Consider the following 26,066-nt stretch of genomic DNA (forward strand, 5'->3'; position numbering starts at 1 on the left):
TTGGGGGTAAAGAATGATGATTTTTCATATTCAAAATAAGATGTATACTTTTAGCAATTTTTTGTCGTGAATATTACTTCTTGTTCGATTTTTTAACTACTTTTTAACTGTAGAAAGTGTAATGTTTTAGACACTTATTTACGAATGAAAAATTATTATTTCAGTTAGGTGACGATTAGTTTTCGTTGATATTTTAAGTCAAGAAAGAGTGGTGATGACTCTGGGCTCCCCGCCATAGTGCCATTAACCTCTTCCGGGACTTCTACTACAGGGAGCTGTCTCCTTGAGTTCAACTCCACCTGAGAGGTGATCTGTTCCTGAACAAATGAGCCCTTGCTTTAAGGTTTCCAACTATACGCTTAACTCCAAGGGTTCCTGTCTCGGCAATTTCCGAGATCTATTGTGTGTCCCTTCATTGGTAGGACAGACATCTCACCAACGAAATTCAATAGAGGGCGTCAGCAGAAGGTAAACAAAACAAAACTAACTGCTTCTCCTCATCAATGGTCTCACGAGGACACTTCTGAGGTAATGGTGACTCTTCCAGCAGATAAATCTGAGTATTTAGCTATTGGGGGCCAGATTTGTGAATATGGGTATCGGGAAGTTCACCCCATAACGCCGCCACTGTCCTACAGATCTGACGAAATATATGGGCTTTATCAAAGACGGATGGACAGTAGGCAAACTCCAAAATTAGTATAGACACATAGGGGAGGAGGAAGGAAACATGGGACAATCTGTTGGAAACTATTTCCAGACTAATAATGTGGAAAACTTAGGACAGAGTCTCCACACGGTCAACTAATTCGAAAAAAAAAAATCGACTTATTCTCAATCTAAAGTCAAAAATCGCAACATCATTCGGTTGAGTTCCCACTCCCATCATCCGTTCCCACAACGCCGCAAAATGCGATACAATTTGCAGGGACTAAGGGAGGGGAGCAGGGCCATTGGCTGATCTTTCCAGACACCCTCCCAATATTAGATAGTCGTAAAATAATTGTGCCAATTCGCCCTTACTTAAACGACGATCTTCGACAGAGATGTGTAGAGGCAATGAATACCATACAGGATATTAAATTTTCAGGAATATTCTTCTTTTTCTCTTTAAATAGCTCCTTGAGTTTTCGAGCTGTTTAGCTCAAATTTGGATCATCGATTACAAAACTAGATTATTTTTACCGTGCTATATTGCTTAATTGACTCATTATTGCCTTGAATTGATTATCTCCTTTGTGTTCCGACATGCATGCATTAATCCACTCGTAATGTGGCGACAAATATGACGGCCACATTTTGTTCCCGATGGAATATTTCTGATGAAGATGAAAACGTTTCAAAATTTGAATCGTCTCTTCCTCGTTCGGTTCTGAATCCCATTGGTCACGTGCAACGCACATAGTACTTGCATGTTCAAAGCGATTCTGGACATATGTTACTAGGAATTCCGTTAAAGTTCCGCCACGTATTTAAGAAGCACCCCGTGTAGCTTCGATACAACATGCAATGCATATACGTAGTGTATACTAATATTTCAAATTAGTGGGTATATCCTTATTTCCAATAATAGGATTTCTCTAAATTCAAATATATTCAGGTGTATCTCTATCCTATTGTCCTTGCGCTGGGGGTAATCCCCATTTAATTAAATTCCGGAGGGTGCGACATTCGGCTTCATTGTTGAATTCATTATCCCCTTCTTTTATTCTACATATAACATTTCGCATACCAACTTTATTGCGTTTTCAAGGAGACTATTTTCAGCAATTCCTGTCCTTCGTCATCTAATATGCGGATGTACGATTTTTTCTTACATGTACGACTTAAGGAAAACGTCTGAGTATTTCGGCAATTGATATGACAATCTGCGTAGCTCTTATGTAAGCAGCTAAATAAACTCTAATCCTTAACAGACCGTATATTTCGATTAGCTTGTGACTTTTTACAAAGTATTTTAATTAATTTTCGTCGCTTCTTGGATATTTCTTTTGAGATCTGGGAGTGCGAGTGACACCCCTGGATAAGAGAAATTGAAATCTCATCTCCACAGTTTACTGATCTTATCGAACAATGACTCTATGTAAAGTTATGCTTATAAATATTTTTTCTCCGACTCTTGCGGTCTCAATTTAGAAGCTCTTGAGGGATAATGAGTCAGGATTTCCCATTAAACTTACTATAAAGCTTCTAAAGTTCCCCATTTTTAACTTGTAAGTTTAAGTCTAAACGCGATGGATTAAGGGTGACCCATAACGATAATGACTGGTCCTGACACAAAACGAACTAAGCCTGATCCCATCGATTTATAGTTGGTGATACAGGCGGCACCCTTTGATTGTGTTTCACTCTCCGGCAGATATAAAACAATTTGAGGCATTATATATGTCAAGTACAACCCTCTCAATAATGACCCCTTTATCTTGTCTATTGCTCCCTGAATATAAACAATGTGCTTGTGTTGTGTTGACAAGGAATACAGGTTTGATGTGACACGTCGATGTTGCTCTCAATACGTGTCACTTGATCGGAAATGAGTAATTGTTTAATGACAATACGGTTCGAAGCCAGGCCAGAAACCGTTAAGTGCTTAACCAATTGTCAGTCTCAATCATAATCTTTATTCCGCCTCCTTTCTGTCCAGGGAGCGCCAATTTTATCGCTCACCATGTCAGTCGTCAGATATAATCAGACATATTAATAATTTCAACTATCACTAAATCGATTATAAAAAATACCAACAGTTATATAGGTGTGAAGTTGAAGTAGTGACTCTTGTACAACGTGAAGTGGAAAGGGCTGAATTCAGCACAGTCAACAGTTGTGCAACCGTCAGAAATTCCACAGTTGCAAAACGGTTAGCTCTGCTGCATACGACAATTTATTGTTATTATTATTTGACAAAGGGCTGGTGTACGAGAAGGTACAGGGTGTCCCATATTCGACTTTCACCATGGGGATATCGGAAAACGCAGGAGATACAAAGTCGGTTATGTAGAAAGTTGTGTTTTTGCGAGGGGAGTACTTTGTCTTTTAAATTTTTGAAAAGTGGCGATTACTTCCGGGGACACCCGGAAAAAATGACAATTGCTATTTTCTTTAAAAATTTTGTTTTGCCTCAAATTGCGTAGAAACATGAAAGTGAAACACTTTCCATCGTTACAATATTCAAATAGTTTTTCGGCCACACGACGTTTCGGCATTTCAATACCATCAATTTTTTTTTCAAATATGGACTTAACCATTTTTTTACGAATTCGGCTATTGATTGATCTTTCAAAAACACCCCTTGTGTCATACTTGCCGATTTCCGAGATCAAAATCAAAAATATCCATTGTCGGGGTTTTTAAAATATATTTTTATAATTCTAATAGTTGGTATATTCAACAAGTATTTCCTAATTAATTTTATAGGGACTAATAATACTATTGATTAAATACTGAAAGAACTAATAACGTAATTTTCAAGAAAAAACTTCTTTTAATATCTAAAATGAACATAAACAAATATAGATGCGAATTATATTTTTGATCGAGACTTCGAAAATGGGTGTATGTAACACATGTTAATTTCAAGTTTCAATGACTAGCCGAATTCGTAAAAAAAGCCAGGTTCCTATTTGGAAAAAAAAAGTTGATAATGGTATTGAAATACCGAAACGTCGCAACTTCGAAAAACTATTTTCATGTTGTAGCACCAGAAAAAGTACTTTAAGAAAGCGTTCTCAATTTTCATATTTCTATGTAATTTAAAAAAGAAAAAAAAATGCAATTATCGGTTTGTTTCGGACATCCCCAGAAGTAATCGGATTTTTTTTAATTAAAAAGGCGAAGTACTTCTCTCATGACGATACAACTTTGCCTCCTTTTAACCCACTCTCGATCGTCTACGGTTTCCGAGAACCCCCTGTTAGGAGTCGAATATTGGACACCCTGTATAGGTTACTCCGTCATTACATTACCTCGACTTATTTTATTTTTTTCTTTTCAAAGAAATGTGTGAAACCTAAATTTTAGGGTTTTTCACAAATTTTTTCCGGATGTTGCTTTAGGTGTATAGGGTGTACCAAAAGTAGCGAGTCAAAGAAAGTTAATATTAACAAAGATTCAAGGTGTTAAAGTTAAAATTTTATTTTTAATTTTATTTCATATCTTCACAGTCTCTTGACCTATGGTACTGAAATTTGACATACAGGGGTTTTCGGACGTAGGAAACAAGCTAGTGCTGCCAGTGTTATTGAAGCTAATAGGGGACGCCACTTGAAACGGTCTTGGCTACTTAAAAGGGCCTAACTTGTTTCTACGCATCTCCAGTAGCTCTATTAATAAAAAATATTTCAAACTTTGCTACCTTAGTTTAACATCATAGACAAAAAAAGGTATACCTGTTAGAAGTCTAGAAATAAATTAAGTGCTGTAAAAGACCAAGCGGTATCGGGTTTCAACAGCAACAATCTGCAACTTCCTATATAATTATTGTTAATGACAGCTTGACGTAAATTTTGAAAGAGAGGAGCTAAAATAATTCAGCCTCAAGGCATGAAGAAGTTATTAAGTCAAAGTAGTTCCGACACAAGACTCGTTATTGGCTTGAAGTTAAATGACTTTACCTTCAAATATTAAGTATCGGTAGTAATGTTGATTAAGTATACATTTTTTAGAGCGCAATCTCTTTTAAGACTCTTTGAGCGTAAAAAAAAACAGAAGAGTGAAGTCCAACCCTAAATTCAATAGAGCCGTTACCCACTTGGCCACCCCTTCCAATTCCTAAGATATTTCACCCCCTTTGGGATGGCCACGGTATTGGGGTCTGATGATATATACCCGGTCAAGATCTGCAAGGATTGCTTTCACGAGTTTTACCGATATGCGGCGATTTCTGCATGCGACGTTGATTAGTTGCTATAAAAAAGCACCCACCGGACACTGCGGACATTATTATTCTCCCTTTGTATTATGAGATTATAAATCTACCTTTCTCGGCTAAAGTTCTGCCAGCCACATATAGCTTTATTAATATTTTCTCTTTTTCTATCCCGCTCGGGTTGTGTTTTTCTTTTAGATTTATAGGGCCTTCCATATCGATTCTTAACCTAAAGGTACCCACCTACATTGTATTGCCGAACGCGGTGAAAATTAGTTTTGCCGTATTAATTAAGGCTTCATTGTTCTGGTTTTGCATTCGAAGGTGATTATTATTATTTTTAGTCTGCTTGATCACTTATTTTATAAAAGCGAATTCACGTGTGCTCTGCAGGATCAACACAAATTGCACAGGTTTTTTGGTATTCATAAAGATTGAAAAAAGGCGAATTGGTTTTCCCTCTATTATGTCACGATAGGCATTTATATTCTGCATTTTCCTAATAATAAACTTCGATTTACTTCCTAATGTATAATAAATAAATAATTTCCAGGATGGTCTGCAGCGATGCACCAATGAACAGACCTGCTGCTCCTCCTATGGACACTGAAAGTTGAAAGTTAATGTTGTAGGTCATTCCTACTGGAAAATTATCATAAAGCAATCTTACCGACCAAATCTAAATTATCTTTTACAACGACTCTTTTAAATCTTGAAGTTGGTAGGGAGTGCAATTTAATCTTAAACCCACTGGACTCATTGTACCTAAAAGTGGTATTAAAACACTATAGCCATATTTACCGCGTTCAGCAGAAGCAACAGTTGTCCAACTATTGCAGGATGGTTGCCTATTCTTAACGCTACTGCTTACTCGATTGACAATGACAAATCATAGACGAAAACTCGTTGAATAAAAATATGTATGCAGATACCAAATGGCGCACTCGTACTTTCGACAATTATAGGTTGATGCTAGCCTACATTAAAGGGGATACGAGTTACTCGAATTTATTTCTATATTCCATGATAACCCCCATTTTCGATAGCATCATTTGAAACAAAGCATTTATCTGCATACTGGGTGATCGATTCAATTTACACCGATCATTTCATCCAATCCAGTGTCTTAAAATCGATTTTGACCATCCCTACAGTGCGCTCATCTCTTTCGTTCTTCATTGAAAGCACATGATACGCCATCTACAATCTGCCTAAAGTAAATAAGTGTCTGATGCATAACACTAATTGTGTATTCGCCCTTTATTGGAGTTTTTACAGTTACGGTGGCGCGATCTGCTTGCTAACAAAAATACCTGAGTGTCTAGTGCAAAACAGAGATGGAGGTGCTCTCTTTTTTGGAGCACGTTGTTAAGGTGGCTCCAGACCGATCGCGTCGGGCAGTTAAAATTTGTACTGCGCAACACGACACGTTAAATTTGAACGGTAATCTGCGCGTCAGCGCTACAAATTGCGCGATTCTGCAACAAGAACGAACGCGGTCCGGCAAGTGTCGGTACATCAAAGAAAAACGTTTGTTTTGGACGAGGTTGTAAATAAGTACGCTGTCTGTACAGTTTTGAACTGAGTGGCCGTTGATTTGATTAAATAATCGTTTGATTCAAATAATGTGCGCACCAACTGAAACAAAGTACTGAATCAATTTTCTCCATAAAAAAGTTTACGCTAATCAGCGCCACTCTGCGCCAAACTGTATAGTTCAGTGCGGTATTTTAAAGCCCTTGAGAGCTCGGTTCAGCGTAGCGCAGATCTGGTCAGCGCTTTGCGTATAGTCGGGAGCCACCATTACATTTTTTGGAAGCAATTCAATGAAAAACAATCTACATGGTTCACAAGTAATTAACACATTATTTGCCAAGTGGCATACGCCTTGTATCATTTATATAACAAACTATAAGAAGGGATTTTCCTACGTGTTAGATAAATTATTTTTTCAACAAGGACGTATAGACAAATATTAATTACACCTGTTATTTCAATAAAATATTCGAGTGCTGTAAAATTTTCACAGGCAGACGTGCGATAAAGAGTGTTACCACACGCATGTTAATGTCAAATACCCGTAAAATGCTTTGACCCTGTCATATGCAACTTTGATTTTCGTGTGATAAGACTTTTCACAGCACGATTTAGATTTTTTCTTACACTCTTTGGCTCAAGACCACGTTATATTCAGGTTCAGTACATGATGGGTAACAGTCACAGTCTAATCCAGGTTTCGAAGATCCTCTTGAATGAAGTCGATTTAATGTCTCTAAAAAACCACATAGGAAAGTACTTATTGCATTCAAGTGCAAATTTTAGTACGTGCATTAATACGCACTAATATACAGGGTGTACAATATCATCATGAAAATATTTCAGGGGGCAATAGTGCTCCATAAAATAACAAAAAAATTCTATATGATATATTGAAGATGATGCGTTTTTGCCGATCGATCTGTTAGCATTTCTTATTATTTTTCAGAATATACCCCCCCCCCCCCCTGAAATAAGGCCATTATGATATGTACCACCCTGTATCATGTAAACATTACAGCTGCATTCCGTTGCAAACTTTCACCTCACGTGAAAAAAACTTTTGATGTGATATATTACCATTACATCCAAAAATTCGTGTGGTAAAGTGATATTATCGCACGCTTAGAGAAATGCTATATGGTATATCGAGCCGAAAAATTCATTTTTTTTCGACCGACAACGTGAGAGACGATACTGGATGTAACCCTGTCATAAGTGCAGCTAAAGTTATCATGAAATTTCTCTTTCGTCCTCGGTGCTGCAAATTGACTTTCCACACGACTGTAAAAAAACCTTTCCCGTATTCACCGCACAAAATAAATTATATTGCACTAGATACAGACAGTACTTCCTCTCGCAAATGAGTGCCGCAAGTACGCATTTCGTTACGCTAAGAGGAAAACACTTTATTTCTATACAGTCAAGAGGTGGAAAATACTTCTTGCGAGTTTACTTAAGCGTGGAAGTTAAACAATATGCAACATTTCTAACGATTCGTTACAGGTATGTATAAACAAGGCGTCACTTATAGCATACACGCCACTGTTACAAAATTGTATTAAAAGTTATATAGGACATTGGCACATAACATGCACGCGCGTGTTACTGTTAATTTCACCTACATACTACTTTATATACGACAGTGACTTTAGCGCAGGCGCAAAAAAAAATTATTTTCGCTAAATTTCACCTATAATTTTTAACTTTAAGTTTCATTTTACCTTGCTTTACATTGGGACTATGAAAATATGTTCGCAAACTTACCACTTATTTACAACTACTTACCAACATTATCTGACAAACATCTTAAGCCGTCGATGTTACAGTAACCTCGTTTATCTGAGGAAATTTTCATTGAATTAGAATCGGTAAAAATTTGTAAATCCTTAAAAGCAACAAAAAGCTTAGAAGAACACACTTTTTTCTTTTGATATTAAAATCCTCACTTTCTGCGACCCTTACACTATACTCACATATTTTGACTCTCTGGTAAGTCTATTTTTAAGTTAGATTTTTTGGTGTGGTGAATTTCTGGTTTTTGTACAGATTTTGCATAATCGATATTTTTTAGTTACTGGAAATCACCGTGAATCAAACTAAAAAATTGATTTAAAAACTGGACGTATTTCTCGCAGAATCAAATCTCTCTGCAACATCGACCATCTTCAAGCGAACAATCATCGGAAAGATTATATAGAAATATTTTGTTATGATTCATTCGGGTTTTCCATATATTCTAATTCTAACTGGTTTGGACTTTGCCACTTACTATAGTAAGGCATATGATGATGAGTGCAGTTGCAAAGCTTGAAATGGTTATCTGCATGGCACTGTACCAAGCACGTCGAATAGCTGTAGAACCTATGGACTTTCAAGTTAGCAGGGACCTCCCAAGGATATCTGCACTTTCTCTTGTGAACAGGAACGTGGATCACCTTATTGTCATTAGCTATTTCGACGACCTAAAATCAGTAGTACTTCACTGGTATTCTTCTAATTCTTTTTGCAGTAATGTTACATTGAAGATGACTTCGTAACTTTCACCAATTGCTATATCTTTCATGTAATGGGATTCGGCGTTGATGAAGGGAACGTCTTCAGGAGCGTGAAAGTAGACCTAAGAAAAGAGTGTAATATTTATGGAAGCGTAGTACAGATCGAGGATAAAAACTATCACAGGATTATAAGTCTTATACGCCACCCTCACATCCTCCTGTGTTTGTATGAAAAGTTCACCAATTCCAGTCTTTCGGTTCATGTTAAAGTCTCTAAGCAGCTTATTTTCAGATTTAGCACTAAAATGAGCAGAATGATTCTTAAATTTGAACGCCCCTGCAATACGAACTTCAAACCAACTCACACGGTGTGCAAGGAGTTAACACTGAAACATACTCCGTATTCCGTTTCCATCGGCAGAAATGCTTCGCAACAATCGAATTCTATATTATTCCATCTACATTGCGAGAATACGCTGCTGCATGGCTTCCTGAGCTGCATACAAAAGAACACTTTTCATTTATCACGAGCTTTCCTTTGACCAACCTTCTCAACAATACTGGAGATATTCAATTCAGGACATGTGTAACATTGAGTTTGGCAGGCATAGCAGCTGCCAGAGAAAAATAGTAAATCTGTGATGAAAAATTCTAATGTGGCAATATTGTCTCGCTCATCAAATTTACTGAAAAATCGTTAGATAAGTCCCATATTAAAATGAAATTCGACTTTTCGAAAACACCCACTCTTTTATAATCGAAATATCAACTCCAGACTGCTGACACACCGAGACTGACGGAAATGTGGTGTTCCAATCCAGGTATGTAGTTTCTGTCAGAAAGCTTATAGAATCCTCTTGGTAGCTCCTTGCACAAGAAATAAAGACTAGAGTCATTAGGACGCAATATGTAATGAAAATAATTGCCCACAGAAACCTGAAATAATAATTTTTATGTGATATAGACAAAAGTAGGAAAAATCGTTTTAGGATTTATTTTGATTCGATTCGAGGTGAATAAATTTGGTAAGTGTTGTGAAATGTTAAAATTTTCTTAAAATTTACAGTCAAACAAAATTAAGAGAAAAATTACAGGCAATTTTAGTTAATTAAATAAAGAATACGTGGAGGCTCTAATAGAGGTAAGTCCTTCCTATGAACAATCAATATTAATGAGTTCACTGAAGACTCCTTAGAGAGAAAAAGATAAGTTAGGGGGCTTGATGTCTAAGGTAGGGAGCCTGAGACCTAGATTTTCAGGTGTGGGAACCAAACGTGACTTTGGATAAACTTCTGGGAGTAATTCCGAAAATTTAGAAAATGGTCACGAGCTCAACGTATTGTTACTAAATTTATTAAATAAAAAACCCATTTAAAGAAATTCAACCATTTTCATTCAAGAATATGCATAAAGCATATTAATCACACCTGGATTGCTGTTATCATCAAATAGAACATCTTCCTAATTTTGTGCTAACTTTTTGAACATATTCTCTTTATTTTCTTTGGAAATACGACTTCACATGCACACTTATACAATAATTTTTATAGACACTTTTATACATTTTCGGCAATCTGTTCCACACAGATTTCGTTCCAATAATAGATTTGCGAATTTTGCTGCGCATTTTTTAACCAGAAAAAAATCCATTAAGCAAATAAAATTATTTATTGCGATTTTAATTGTTGGAATAATCGGAATTGAAAGTCATTTTACTAGATTTTTTTCAGAGTTTCGGAACGAACTTATCAAATCGGAGAGCATACACTACCTACTTTTCCTAAAACTAGTCGATTCTGCAATTTTTTTTTGAGATTATGGAATGCTCATAAAATAAAATAACGTATTTTTTGCTCACCTTACAAGAATTCCCCGTTCGTCGGATTCAACATATTTTAATCCATGGAGGTGAGAATGACTGCAATAAAACTTCAATTTTCTTATAATGATGTTTTCCTCCATAGTTTCTATTGAAAATATGGCCTTTTTCAGGTTTTTTTTTCAATATAATTTGCACGCTATGCTATAATCATCAGTGAATATCGTATTTGTAAATGTCAACATTAAACTCTGGACAACTCGGCTAAGTAAGGAAAAACTGGCGATGGTAATATTGTGATAAATTCACCCTTTTAGTCTCAACTCTTAATGCATTTGGAAGAATGCCAGATATAACGAACAAAAGAGGAGAATCAGTTTTTATTATCTGAACGTTTCTAATATACTGAGTGTCCGAAAATCAGTGTGCAATAATTTAATAGCGCGAAGACGCTTCACTACCGAGATGTTGAGTGTTAAACAAATTTTTTTTTTCTCATCAGTGCCTACAATTTTTCAGATACACATGGTGTTTGGAAAAGTTAGTACAAAACTTAAGGAAGGTGAAGTTGGAACCAAAAATAGTGAAAAACTTTCTTATAAACATTGATCCGACGGCTCTCTTTTAATGAGATGTGACCCTCCAAAGGGGTTCCATCATTTGAATATTTTTTAAAATAACTATCTTTCTGATTACGATAATGGAATGAAAATATTAGGTAATAATCATACTAAAAGGGCCTTTAACTATAGTAAGTTTCATTAAAATTGAATATAAATAAGAGTAGTTTTCTTACTACACTTAAGAGAAATCTTTGGAATTTATTGCATTCCTTCGAATTATTAAAAAAATACTATTATTTTTTAGAGATTAAACTTTTGTAGAGAAAAAAATGTTCTTCTTTTTTCAAATTCTACTTAGTTTAATAAAAAATAATAATTCTTTAAATTATGTATGGCTCAGAACAGTAAAATTTTTAAAAATGTTTTCTCTCTCTGATATACTTTCTCTCTCAGCTCTATTTTCGTCCCCTTAAGTGTTGTACCAACTTTTCCAAGCACCAGGTATATCAATTTGGAGTGTTTATAATACGTTGAAATTTTACAAGGTCATATTTTTTCTGGAGTCATACCACCTTTTACCACCTCAAATTATGTTGTGCGCTTCCGATCGGTCGTTTTTTCGAATATGCACTTTTTGATCAATTTGAAAAAGTAATTTATCCCTTGCTTTGTCTTATAGCCTAATTGTTTTCGAGTTCAACAGTATGATTAATATTTAAGAAAATTAATAAAATTCAAAGACCAATAATGAAAGGTATCGTCCATTATTTGTTTCGAAATATTCCCCACATTTCTAACTAGGGCTATCACTATTTTTGTTAGTGTTACACCAAATTTTAGTGAGGCGAATTTCCTCATTAATGCTATAAAGTAGAAAAATTAAATGGTCCGCTTGCATCAGATACCCAGTACATAAAGAAAATGACGCTCACAGTTCCACCATTCGCGGCGTTGCTTCATATCCACTTTGTGGATTGTGGTTCTTATTCGTCATGTCATGTCAGGGAAGTGTCACCAAAGTCAACGTGTCAATCTGTTGTTCGTTGTTCCAAAACAAAAACAGCTGAGAGGACAAGTTTTGAAGAAAACTCCCCCAATTTTCGAAAAAATAATGTTTGAAAGATTTCTGATTCCAGGGAAAATTTACGAATGACACGGTAAAAGTAATAATTCATATAGATGCAGGTATTAAGCCACAATAGTCTTGTCTGTGTAATTTCAATTCTTTGAGAGGACGAACCAGTGAAGCTTCCAAATATGATACCTTTGTCAGACAACTATGATATTGCCTGTTTCCTTGTAACCAAGCATTCCTGGAAAGGAAAGTAAGTAGAAGTGCATGGTACTTACAGGTTCTGTAGGTACATAATTTTGAACATGTTAATTTACCACTTTACCTAAATTTATTTCTTGTAATTTAACTTGTAGTTTTTTAAATATTTTCCCCACTATCAAGTTTAGTCTTAGTGTGTATTGTATCTATTTATTTATTGTGGTAAGCAGATAATGTAATTAGTTTTATTCCACAACGTGAATTTTTTTAAAATTACAAATGATCTTCATTAAAATTAATAGGACTATTAAAATACTTTGTAAATACTGTTATATCTTGGCAATTTTTACATTGAGACTCATATTCTTTGACAGTTGCTGGTAAATTCATGCTCCATTCATCTTTTGGTTCATTAGCCCTTTTATTTGTTTGTTAAGGTTAAATTGTTAATTGGCTGTTAACTTTAATATCAAGTGAGATATCAAGTTAGTTTTCATAAGAATGAAAAATTTGATCAATTCTTATTTTAACATATCTATGGATACTATCTTGCAGTTAAACTCAGCTGATATTTTGCATTTATAGAATTGACGTAACTCATTGTGTATGTTGTATTAAAGGTTGTAAATTATGGAATACTCCAAATAAATTTCCAAATAAAAAATGGGGCTCGTGCCTGGTTTTTTATTTCATAGTGACTACAACTGCTGAAAAATCAACTGACCAAAGCTTTGCTTTGTTTTTGCCAATTTGAACAAAATTACCTTGTTTGTGAAGTTATTAGGAGTTTAAAAAATCAAGCCAGGCTTTTCCTGTATTTTTTGTGTTTCTTGGACATGAAGATCTGCTTGAAGATGGCAAATAGCAAAATATTTAATGCCCTATCTTTACAGTTCATAACTACTGTGAATTTTTTTTTAATGGTCAGCCCTTATGAAATTTTAAATCTGTTTACACCATGAAACTATTGTGTTGGCTGCTCAATTTTTCTCCCATTTAACCAAATCTGAATTTGATGTAGCTTGTGTAAAGCTTGTTTTATTTACTTAAATATGAGATGTAAACTTTAAAAATTCAGATATGGCATAATGTTGGAATTATCTTGTTTTTCCTTTTAGATATAAGCGGATATTCTCAATAGGATCTAAAGGAATAACGACTTACAACCCTTCAACGTTTGAAGTCACAAATAAGTGGGCATATCATGAATTCTTTTCTATTCAGCCGATCAAAAGTGGAAACAATTCACCAAATGAATTTCAAATCATGGTTAAGAAAGAGAAAAAATTGACCAAAATGATATTTTCTACGGATCACCGGACCAATGTCATAACAGAAACTATGAGATTTAGGAATTTGTTTATGGAGAAACCAAAAGACGCCTTTGTATACATCCATTTGTTGCAAATTAATAATTCATATTACCCCCGTTTTCTTATTTTAGCGCTATCAAGGCTATAAACACCATTGGTCGGACATACGATTGCCTGTTTTGTTAGAAGTAACGCCATATTCTTTAGATCAGTTGGACCCTACTACTAACACTATTCTTGCCAGTTATACTTATAAAGATTTCGAGGGTATTTGTACTGTTTCCGATTATCCAGGTGAAAAAAATATCATATATTCTGAGAGTTTTTGAAAACGTGTTTATACTCGATTTTAGGAGGTTTTGTAATAGTTTGTGGGGGCTTCGGTCGTTTACATTTGTTTCAATCAGTTCATTTTGAAGAAATAAAAATAAAAATTATGGAACACTCTGTAGCGTTCTTAGGGATAAACATTAAAGTATTAGGACAGCCAATTAGCTTGGAGGATTTTCAGAAACAGCGATTTGGGAAATATAGGTAAGATGTTCTTAGCAATACCATATTTCTGGTAAATAGTGATAAAATTCAGCGAAGACAGCGCAGATACAAAGAATAATTGTCTCTTTTAGTGAGGATGAGTTTTTGACGTCAGCCTCTGAATTTTTGGTCCACAAAATTCACAAACCTAGACATTCAGAGCCTGTACGAAGGATATTATGTCTTTCCGAGTTTTGTCTCCTGGAAAGAGACCCTCAGACCTACAGTATTTGTACTTTGCAACCGTTATGTGATATATTTGCTTTAGTTCGAGATAGTGATAATCCTCAGATGTTTAGTATAGAGTACGTTAATGGACAAATTAGAACCTACACATCTACCGATAGGTAAGGTTGACGAAACCTTAATTGCAGATAAATAGAATGTAATTTTGTACAGGGATTCCCTGTTAGCATCCCTCTTGGATGGTGTTAGGGCTTCCGGTAATAAGGATGTATATATTACTATGCGACTCACCCCAAGAGCGCTCCGATTGGGGCCTCTACATATTCCTGTGGAGGAGGAAGTTGAGAGTCTCCATTTGAAGTTATTTCAGAGCTCCGTGCCTCATATTACTTTTACGATGTGCGTTCAGAGGTTTAATGCGAATATTTCGTACAGTGGCCTGCTTTACAGCGTAACGCAGGAGGTAAGCAGTTTTAATTTGCATTAACAATTGTAGATTTGTATTTAAATTTATTAATTAATTTGTTTCTCCGCAATTTTTTGGAAAACGAGTTATAAACACAGTGTTTTAATGAAAAGTCTTGAAAGATACATGGTCTAATCGTAAATGACGTACATCGGTTGATTATAAATCTCGATTAGGCCTCGGTTTACAAACTTTGGTTCCATACGTTATTTACTCATTATCATTATTGACTTTGTAACGTAAATAATTATATAGTCTGTTTTTTCAGGGCATTTTCTCTGAAAATAAGGAAAAATTGATTATCTCCGCGCTTCAGAGCTTGGTTTCTCGCGAAGGTGATCAAAAAACAATATCTGTTTTTGAGCTGGAGTCACAGTTTCAAGCCTTAAGGAGACTCGTTGCCAGCAAAATCGGGTTTGCCGCATTCACTAAACTTCCTGGGTAAGAACACTACTTCCTTGGCAATTTTCATATCTAATCTTCGTCTATCAATTATATAGTATCTTAAAATTTATTTTTTAATCCCAAAGTTTCGTATAAACACCAATTATGCAGACTGTTAGGACCAGCTGTATACATTAGTGTTAAAAAACTGAATTTTCAAATCGACTGTTTTCAATTATTTGTTAAAAAATAAACTAGATACAATAAACTGTTTCTGAAATGTAATTTTGTCCAGACTTCGCGAATCTATAGGCATGAAAGTAGTAGCCGCTTTAAAGCGGAATAACCACGCCGTAACTCACGCTGCCATCGATATGATTTGTGCCTTAATGCATCCAATGCATGATGACTATGATCTAAAGCAGGAACAGCTGAATAAGTCTTCGTTGCTTCAAACAAAGTCATTCTTGGAAAATTTACTCAACATGTGGACGGCCCACATTGTAAGTATATATTGTAATTTAAAAAAGAGAATATATAACATAGGGTGTTTACATGAAAAATACGTTTGAATCTATTGTCTCGAAAACTAATGACATCGTTATGTGTAGTTTGGATAAGAGACCTTTAATTGCGTTTCTCAATAATGAAGCATTTATGAATATTTGTACAAATGAAAAATAATTTTAATTTGATCTAAGGAATCACTTCAATAACATATGTTTCTTATTACAAGAGCCCCTGTAACAATATAAATATACATAATATAATTATATTTATATTATTACATTATAATAATATAATTTTATATGGCGAAAACACAGAGTATAAGCGAATAATTTCATTTAAATTTTGCTTTTTTAGTCTCAGGGAAGTGGTGCTTTAGTCGTTTCATCAATGTTGGATTTCCTGACATTTGCACTTTGTGTGCCTTACAGTGAAACAACAGATGGAAAACACTTTGACACTCTATTAGAAATGGTAGCCGAACGAGGGCGAATTCTTTTCAAACTCTTTCAGGTAAGTGTGTCAGCTGGGCGAGTTTTACGAAATGACTTAAATGAACTTAATACGTACGTAAATTTTTGCAGCACCCATCAATGGCAATTGTTAAAGGCGTCGGGTTAGTAATGCGGGCCCTCATAGAGGAAGGGGACTCTGAAGTAGCAGTAAAAATGCAAAATTTGTCTCTTGCCGAGGGGGCGTTGCCTAGACATCTACTTTCTGCGTTATTCACTCAGGGAACTGATGGTCGATTACTAACACACAGACAATTATCCAGACATTTAATTGGGTTGTGGGTGACTGGCAATCCTATTGCTATGGGATTGTTAAAAAGAATAATGGTAACATTTAGCCATTTTTTTCTTTTCTCTTGTTCGAAGTTTTGTTATTTTAGCCCATAGGCCTTATAGCGTTTCTCGATTCCCGAGATTCGGTTCCAAAAGAAGCCAAAGAACAAGAGTTATTAAATCACCGGGACAATTTGAAAATGGCCCAAGATCACGCTTTGAAATCAAGAAAAAATCCCAACTGGATTACTGTTGAAAGACAGTTGAAGAAAGTAGAAAAACAGGTGGAATATTACACCGATTTGGCTTTGCAACATTGGGGAGCGAAAGTGGGGATTACACTAAAAAGAGAGGAGAAGATAAAAGAAAGGCCAATAGTACTGAGAAAGAGGAGGGAGCGCATTAAGGCTGAGAGCAATTGGTCGTTTTTTTATTACAATTTTAGTCACGATCATGCATTGCCTAATTTGATTTGGAATCATAAAGTTGGTATATTGATTTTAATTATGAATGTGGTTTCAAGAATATCTTTTATTAGACTAGAGAGGAGCTGCGAACGGCATTAGAGAACGAAATTCGCACCTTTTCAAATGACAAAGACCTGGCAGGAAATGCACTTGTTGCATGGAATCATCAGGAATTCGAACTGAATTATCAATGTTTAGCTGATGAGGTCAAAATAGGTGATTATTACTTAAGACTGTTACTTGAAATGGATGAGAGTAATGATGATTCGCCAATTCGAAAATCGTAAGTATTTTTTTGTTTTTAATATTTTCCGTTAGTTAGGTTACTAACTTCAACTAAATGTTTAATTCTTGAATACCTGACATGAAAATATTCATAACCAACAGGATAATCATTTTTATTAAGTCACAGCTCCGAAAGAAGTTGATTACAAGCAAAGTTAATCCTACTACAAAATTGTGTTTTTGTACAGTGACATATATGAAAACCAAATTTGAGAACTTATTGTACCTATTTTTTAGGTACGAATTTTTTAATGATCTCTATCACAGATTCCTATTAACAAGTAAAGGGGACATGAAATCTATGTGTCTGCAGGCAATGGCTATTGTTTACGGTCGCTATTTTGAGGATATCGGACCATTTAGTGATACGAAATACATTATTGTAATGCTTGAAAGAGTGAGTATAGAATTTAGAAAATAATAAAAACATTTCAATCAGGATGTCTGTTTTTCAAGCTCAAGCATGGGTATTTCAGTTGTGGAATTTAATCTTTTTGTAGAATCTCCATTAAGATTGGAAAAATTGCATAGTAGTTCATTCTGTAATACGTCGGTTGATACATAGTTTTTTCATCCAGACATGGCTTTTATTATCATCTATCTAATAGTGTCTAAAATTTTGTAGTGTATTGAGAAAATGGAAAGAGATCGTCTTGTAATCTTCATAGGCAAATTGATGTTACATCGAAAAAATGTCCGAGAACTGATAGACGTTGGAGGCGTCAAGATATTGGTAGATTTAATGACCTTGGCCCATTTGCATACCTCGAGAGCTGTGATACCAACCCAAACTAACGTTATAGAAGCCGGTTCTGATATGTATATTGAGCAAAAGCCAGAATGGCATTACAATACCGATGAGGGGGGAAAAGGACCTGTTACTTTAAATCAGGTAATATTTCGTTCTATGTGTACTGATAGTAACATGTTCTGCGACACAACGATTTGATGAAAATGAATGTAGTAAAACGCGTCAAAGTGCTGTTTATTGAATTGTTTATATCCTGTTTTGACATGCTAAGGGAGACAACCTGACATTTAAATCTTAAAAACTAGAGGTTGTGCTCGCCGAAACCTTTTTTTTTGTCGAAAGTACTATTAAACATATAAATACTCTCCTAGGTGAAGGAATTATTCGCCAAAGGTGTCATAACCAGCAAAACGCGTTGCTGGGCCATGGGCCTGGACGGTTGGCGGGCCTTATCCCAACTACCTCAACTAAAATGGTGCCTTCTTGCTAAAGGTAGTCCAGTTTTAAATGAAAGCGATCTGGCCACTCACATTCTGAATTTACTTATCCGGATGTGCGAATACTACCCCAGTCGTGATCAAGATGGCGCGATCGTCAGGCCAATGCCAAAGATAAAGAGGATCCTCTCGGAACTCACGATCTTATCCCACGTAGTGCAATTACTTTTAACCTTCGATCCAATATTGGTAGAAAAAGTATCAACGTTAATGTGCGAGATAATGGCTGATAATCCGGAAATGCCGAAAGTGCATTTGACTGGAGTTTTCTACTTTATTTTGATGTACACTGGAAGCAACGTTTTGCCTATTGCCAGGTTTTTGCAGCTAACCCATATGAAGCAAGCTTTTAAAACGGAAGAGGTAGGTATAGTCCTAATTTTCCCAAATTAGTTATGTAATTTCTAACTTTTTTATTTTAATAATATATCTTTGTCGTTCCAATTAATGTGGACGATACTAAATGCTTACACTATTTATAGCACCCAATAAACTAAAATTACACAACACCCTTTTAAATCGTCATTTATACACTATGTTACGATTGCGGCTGCGGGGGCCATTTCAAATGCATGCAATAGGATCATTTGCTTGTCCTTTATGTATTTTTGTTTATCTTTAATAGAGCAGAACTACTACTGCACAACAAAGCATACTTGGCCGACTTTTGCCTGAAGCGATGATTAATTACCTTGAAAATCATGGAGCACAAAAGTTCGCTCACATATTTTTAGGCGAATTTGATACTCCGGAGGCAATCTGGAATTCCCAAATGAGGTATGCATTGTGTTTATTTATGAAAAATTATATAATTATATTAACTATGTATTATACTTAAGAGGATCTTATGTGAAAGTTTTTAGAAAATGGCTTATACAAAGTCGTATTTTTTAATTTGAAAAATTATTTAGGCGAATGTTAATAGAAAGAATCGCAGCCCACATAGCAGATTTCACACCTCGTCTAAGGACTCATACAATGGCTAGATATCTATACATCGCCATACCCACAATTCGATATCCGCAATTAGAACGAGAACTATTTTGTAACATATTTTATTTGCGTCATCTTTGTGATACCGTTAAATTTCCCGATTGGCCTATTCCGGATCCTGTAAGTGCTTTTCACAACATTGTAAATAAGTAGCAAGTAATAATAAGGATGTCCGACTTTAGGTCGCGTTGTTAAAAGATGTCTTAGACACATGGAAATGCGAAGTGGAAAAGAAACCTCCACTAATGACTGTCGAAGAAGCCTATAAGAGTTTAGGATTGCAGGGTACAATCCATGAAGAAGCTGTGATAAGGAAGGCGTATTATAAGTTAGCTCAGCAATATCATCCTGATAAAAACCCTAATGGAAGGGTGTGTAATTCCACTTATGAGAAATCAGTACCGATACATAATTTATTTTAGGAGATATTTGAGCGAGTCAACCAAGCTTATGAGTTCCTATGCAGTAGGTCTAGTTGGAATGTAGACGGCCCTAATCCAAATAATATAGTATTGCTTTTGAAAACACAAAGTATTCTATTTCATAGACATTCTGATGGTAAAGTTAATACCTCTTTTTGAAAGTTGTTATCTTAACTGACTTATAATTATAGCGTTGGAGCCATATAAATACGCCGGTTATCCTCAATTAATTACGACTATTCAAATTGAAACCAAAGATGATCAACTGTTCTCTAAATCGGAACCGCTATTAGCTTCAGCCGCTGAGTTAGCCTATCATACAGTAAATTGTTCAGCTCTAAATGCTGAAGAACTTAGGAGACAAAATGGATTAGAGGTGAACTATCTATGGTCAAAATATATCCTTTTCGATTAAACGAACAAAAATGGTGGCGTTAATATTTTTGTTAGGTTTTGTTAGAAGCCTTTTCCCGTTGTGTGGATGTTTTAAGTAGGTCCTCCAAGTCGGACGATGTGGCTGTCCAAGTGTGTATACATATCACCAGGTGTTTCAGCGTAGCAGCACAGTTTCCGGCTTGTAGAGAGCGTATCATCAATCTACCTCAGTTAATCAAAGACCTCTGTCGGATTCTGCATTTTAAGGCAAGTGCTTTTTAAAAATATATGTTTTTATTTTCTTATTCGCGCTTATGTAACAACCAGGAGTTCTATTTTTGAAATTCTATTATGAGCATTAAATCAGAATGATATCAAAATGACGTATATTGAGCAAAGATACTTTACTTCTAGTCTGTGATCATACCTAGGTTTATGGTGTGTTTAAATTTTGACCAACGTAAATATTTGAAATAGTTCTCTCTGTTCTCCTAACCAAAAGTCTGCCTTGATCAAAGAAAAAAACAGTTTTTTATACGTAGCATTTAACCAAGCTCTGCAGTGTAACTACTGAATGCATAAGTGCATTGGCTGTCGACCCAATCCTTCAGCTGGAACTCTTGAAAGACGGAGCGCTTTGGCATTTGTTGCTTTTCATCTTCAAATACGATTTTACTTTGGAAGAGGGAGGTATTGAGAAGAGTGAAGAAACCAATGAACAGGAAGTTAGCAACAGATTAGCTAGGGAATCACTGAGAGCATGCGCCACCATGGCGGGACTTTCCTCAAAGGAAAACTCTTTAGTTCTAGATATTTTAAACAGTCTTTTGACATCGTACGTTGTTAGTAGATTGGTGGGTGACCGGCCAGAGGAAGTAAGTGGCTTTTCAATCCGTTGCCTAAATGCGTTTGCTGATATTCTTTTTCTCTCTTTGTTTTTTCAGATATTAAAAATCCTCAATTCCAATAGCGAAACTCCATACCTGATTTGGGACAATGGAACTCGGAGTGAGTTAGTCGAATTTCTGAGCAGTCAAGTCAATTCTCGGGATCACGTCGATTTTAATGATGCCACGACGTTTCAGTTTAGCGCCCATAAAGACGAGTTATTAATTGGAGGAATCTTTATTAAGGTTTATAACGAGCAGCCGACATTTCAAATTGCGGTAAGATCTTTAAAGAATCCTCAAACTTTTGACACCCACTTTTCATTGAGTTTATTTTATTTTCTTTTCTTAGTAATGCAAGTAATGCAAATAGGAAATCGCGACAGCATAGTTGAGTATTTCATATGCTGATAAGTGTAAGTTACGTATGCTTTTCGCACGCTGTTCATAGAACCGCTTAATGCTGATTTAATACTGGGTACCCGTTTTTCGAGTTCTACAACCAGAATCCCGGCTATTTTAAGAAATGCGAATAGTAAGAAAATCAGCCTACTCAAACTTAACTTCTGTTAGATTTCTACCTTCAATAATATGTCATTTTCAATGCCTGTCACTGTCCGCTATTGTACATGTTGTAAAATAATTGATATTTATGGCACCATCGGATTTTTAATAAGTTGGAACAGCATATACAATAAGGTGTTACAAAGTCAAAAATTTTCGAAGAAACTGTTAATTATTCACTAATATTGGCGTTCTTGTGCTACCATGTTGAAAAATCATATGTTATACATCGTGTATGCCATATATGATGTTATGCCTTGCCCCTTTCCAAGTTTTTTTCCTATTTCCAATGTCACGGTACTGAAGGGCGAGTGGTTTCTTTATAGTATGAATTTAAGGCAAACCTCGTATCAGAAACAGTAACGTAACTTAACAATGATTAGATATAGGTACCTCAGAGTGACTCGTTTTGATATGAAGAATTTATACATTAATAATATTAATTTATGATACTCTTCTGCAGTGTTCCAGGTAAGTGTTTAATTACTGGAATATGTAATACACATTTCACTTTCGAAGATCATTGTTTTAGAGTTAGATGCCACATTGTTTCTCTTACAGAATCCAAAGAATCTTGTAGTGGATCTCCTCTCGTTCCTCAACCGTCAACTCGATTTCCTGAGAAATCTTGCCAACGTTGCCTACTCTGTAACGAAAGACAATAAGTTGAATCACACCTCCATGGCGCTGAAAGCCTTAGCCAACGTGGTTCGAAACAATCCCGGCGTTGAGCTCCAATGTATTGGCCATTTTAAGCTTCTCTTCAATTTATTAGTCGTTAGCCACGTTCCAATTCAAGTGGAAGCCTTAAATGTGATCGCAGTGGTGACTAGAAACAATGAGTGCATCAATGACATCTCTTCTTGTGATGTGCTCAGTTATGTTCTTTTGAGCATTTACTCTTTGCGGGACTCTCACCAACAAATTGTGGATGTATTATCGGCACTTGCAACGAACACAAAAATAGTGAAGGAAGCCCTTAATAAGGGCGCGGTTCTATATTTATTAAACTTGTTTTGTAATTCGACCAATCCTCAAGTGAGACAAGGTGCGGCCGAATTGTTGGCCAGAATGTCTTTGGATAAGTTGGTTGGGCCCAAGATCAGGATAGCTACTGAGGTGTTTTTACCTCCGATATTCTTAGATGCGATGAGGGATAGTCCGGAAACATCAATGAATATGCTAGAATCATCACATGAACATCCGGAGCTGATCTGGAATGAAGACGCGAAGAATCGAGTCTGTTCCATTGTATCTAGAATGACTGATGAGTAAGTTATAATTTTTTTATCAAATTGAAGAAAATATTTATGCAGTTTCGAGATCGCTGTCGCATTTTTGTTCGTTATTTTTCCTCTTCCATATCTAGAAGAAATTCCTTATCTTATACCTATATTCTGTCATTGTTTATAACCAATTTTAACGATTTATAACTGTGACTTTGAAATTAAACAATGAATGTTACAGCGCTGCACCGCGGTAAGTATACATCGGATGTTACAGGATCGTACCCAGTTGAACGATTTACACGTATACAAATCCCATTAGAGTTTGCAAACTGATATTTGATAAATTTATTTTTATACTGCCAAGAGCAAAATAGTTATTCTTTGCTCTGTGACACAGGCATTACAAAGAGCAATGTGCCAATCCATTGTTGCAATGGAAAAACCCAGACAGCAATGGCGTAGCCACATTAATCGCACCACACGAAATCATAATAGGAGGAGTTTATTTGCGACTGTTTATTGAAAATCCAGCTTGGACCTTACGAAAACCTAAAGAATTCCTGTCGGAACTTCTAGAAACGTGTTTGGAAAATATGTCCAAAGAAACGCCAAATGTAGGTTCAATTTAATAGTTTTAAGTATTACATTCACCTGTAAAATGTTACACTTTTGCAAATCAATCTTATATTTTATCTATGATTAGTTTTGAATTTATGGCACTATTTTTATTTCCAATTGTTCGTATTTTAAATCTTCATCTCGGCATTTTCAGGAGGAATTATTAGAACTATCAACGAATGCCTTATGCGCACTCCTACAAACCCAACCAGCACTCTTGGATTTGATACCGTCATTTGGTCACATACCTCGAATTTGCAGGCAGATGGGTTCGAATACCAGATTGACCGTGGTTCCCAAATCTGCCATTCTGATATTGAAGTCCTTATCTTTGAGTAATGTAAGTTTTGAGAATTGATTTTGATCTTTTTAAACAATTACAAAGTTTTTCTACACTTTTAATTATACAGGATACCTTTAAATGGAGATATTTATATAAATAAAGAAAATAAAATAGTTCAGTTTATCTTCTTTTCCCATATATTAGTTTACAAATTCCCTCTACTAAGTGAAAAAGATCAACTTGTATTTTTTGCGATTTTTTGTATTTTTTAAGCTTCCATAGTATGTTTTGTCTTAACTTTGTCAACATTGTATTTTAGCTGTGCGTCACGGCAATATCAGAAACCCAGTGTATGCTGCCATTAAAACGCGCTATGCAAGCTCGAAAGGATATGACAGCAGTAGCGTGTGAAGCATTGAGTCGCTTATTCTCAACCAACCAAGATCAGTTAGTGCGACAAGCCCTCGAAGTGGATTTCATACATTTCCTTTTAAGTCTTCTGGAAGAGCGATTGGAACTAATCGAAAACCCGGCCATGACGAAAGCTCAGATCGTGAATGCTCTTAAAGCCATGAGCAGAAGTCTACTCTACGGGGAAAGAGTTAACGCAATATTGGAGAAAAGTAGTGTTTGGGCGGAGTACAAGGATCAGAGACATGATTTGTTTATTACAAACACAAATGTGTCCGGATATTTAACAGGTAATGGCTTTGACATTTTTTTTATTTTGAAGTTCTGAACTATATAATATAGTTTAAATATTGAATGGGGCTTTTATTATCGGTTTTAAACTAGCTTTTAATCTAATTGACGTAATGTTTGATTCGAATTTAAAACAATTACAAAACTATTGCTTCTGCTCAATGTGGCCTTTAATTATTGAGTACAATTTTCTAATAGGTGTGCCAACTCCTGCTGGATACCTCACACAAGGATCCGGAAACACCCTTCAAGTGGTGCCTCCACCAGTTCATCGAGAAGATCCTCAACTAAAGCACGATGTTTTTTAATAAGGAATTTATATTGAAATTAGACATTAAAGCTCGTTCAGTTGAAGGAGTAATAAAGTCATGCAGAATACCAACTATAGCTTCTGGGAGGCTGAATCTCCGCTGAAAGTTGTAAAAAAAATTAAATATCCTTTGGTGCCTTAAATCTTGAATTTCTGAACAAGCAGAGAGGGAAGTAGGTCTCTACAAAATATGTGGTTTCGAAGATGTGGGACTTTAAGTTAGAGCAGTTGCTGCAATTGGTAGAAAAATTCAAGACTTCAGGCTTGTTCGTGAAGCAATAAGTCAATACCAGTATATGATAATTAATGTGTCGACCATTCCTCTCTTTACTTGAAGGTCAACTTTTAGTTGCAGTCACATTCAGTTATGTGTTATCACTTGAGCCTTATTCAGTGAATGCCCTATTTATAAGGATATTATAGAAGTACCTACTCTTGGTGTAATTGTTCCTGCGTAACACAAGTTTTCTTTATGTTAACGAATTCCATTGATACAGTTGGCAGTGTCCTCGAACCAACCAGTTAGTTGGCGATAATTACGTTTCCTTCCAATTTTTAATAGATATTTATACCCTAAGTTTCTAATGAATTTCTCCAGGATTTCAATGTTGTATAATTTCAATTTAACTATACCTGGCAAGGAGTCTTAAAAGGTTTAATTATTATTATTTGAATGACTCTCACGAGTAGTTATTTATTATTTTATTATGGGGGCGAATGTATTGGTTATTTTGGTAAGTTGTTAATTATTATAGTTTTTTTTTACCTCCAAAACGTACTACGTTTGCAAGTTATTGTTACAATATAAGAAATTGTATTATAGGCTGTATAGTTACATAATAATTATTCTTAAGGATTATGTTTAAGTTAAGGTAAGATAATATATTTTCATAATGCTTAAAACATGTTTTATTTTATCCTCCGCCCATGTACAGGGACTAGGGTTGAAATATAA

General features: G+C 35.4%; 2 protein-coding genes across 3 annotated transcripts; one reads left to right on the plus strand and one right to left on the minus strand.

Annotated features, from left to right (window-relative positions):
• Window positions 1-5,355: 5,355 nt before the first annotated feature.
• Window positions 5,356-11,061, minus strand: LOC136344314 (sodium channel protein Nach-like). Its single transcript, XM_066291632.1, has 11 exons — window positions 10,757-11,061; window positions 9,646-9,834; window positions 9,446-9,584; window positions 9,264-9,394; window positions 9,105-9,198; window positions 8,922-9,020; window positions 8,673-8,865; window positions 8,189-8,242; window positions 7,028-7,136; window positions 5,535-5,629; window positions 5,356-5,470 (listed from the first exon to the last, which is right to left on the minus strand). Exons 1-11 carry the CDS (start codon window positions 10,858-10,860, stop codon window positions 5,382-5,384), a joined length of 1,296 nt encoding a protein of 431 aa, XP_066147729.1. The 5' UTR covers window positions 10,861-11,061; the 3' UTR covers window positions 5,356-5,381.
• Window positions 11,062-12,333: 1,272 nt separating this feature from the next.
• Rme-8 (receptor mediated endocytosis 8) lies at window positions 12,334-26,014 on the plus strand. Of its 2 annotated transcripts, XM_066291618.1 has the most exons (28): window positions 12,334-12,605; window positions 13,672-13,939; window positions 13,998-14,160; window positions 14,220-14,400; window positions 14,493-14,747; window positions 14,800-15,049; window positions 15,321-15,493; window positions 15,732-15,939; window positions 16,301-16,456; window positions 16,528-16,782; window positions 16,836-17,213; window positions 17,267-17,478; window positions 17,718-17,877; window positions 18,106-18,372; window positions 18,603-19,091; window positions 19,354-19,505; window positions 19,640-19,841; window positions 19,904-20,092; window positions 20,144-20,279; window positions 20,335-20,519; window positions 20,594-20,785; window positions 21,061-21,393; window positions 21,463-21,684; window positions 22,531-23,240; window positions 23,596-23,812; window positions 23,971-24,156; window positions 24,419-24,800; window positions 25,000-26,014. In XM_066291618.1, the coding sequence occupies exons 1-28, from the start codon at window positions 12,538-12,540 to the stop codon at window positions 25,107-25,109; spliced, it is 6,699 nt and encodes a 2,232-aa protein (XP_066147715.1). In that variant the 5' UTR covers window positions 12,334-12,537; the 3' UTR covers window positions 25,110-26,014. The 2 variants fall into 2 exon arrangements, with proteins under 2 accessions (XP_066147715.1, XP_066147707.1); XM_066291610.1 differs by having other exon boundaries at window positions 21,061-21,684.
• Window positions 26,015-26,066: the final 52 nt, after the last annotated feature.

This window comes from Euwallacea fornicatus, chromosome 2, assembly GCF_040115645.1.
Source record: "Euwallacea fornicatus isolate EFF26 chromosome 2, ASM4011564v1, whole genome shotgun sequence".
NCBI classification, from domain to species: domain Eukaryota; kingdom Metazoa; phylum Arthropoda; class Insecta; order Coleoptera; family Curculionidae; genus Euwallacea; species Euwallacea fornicatus.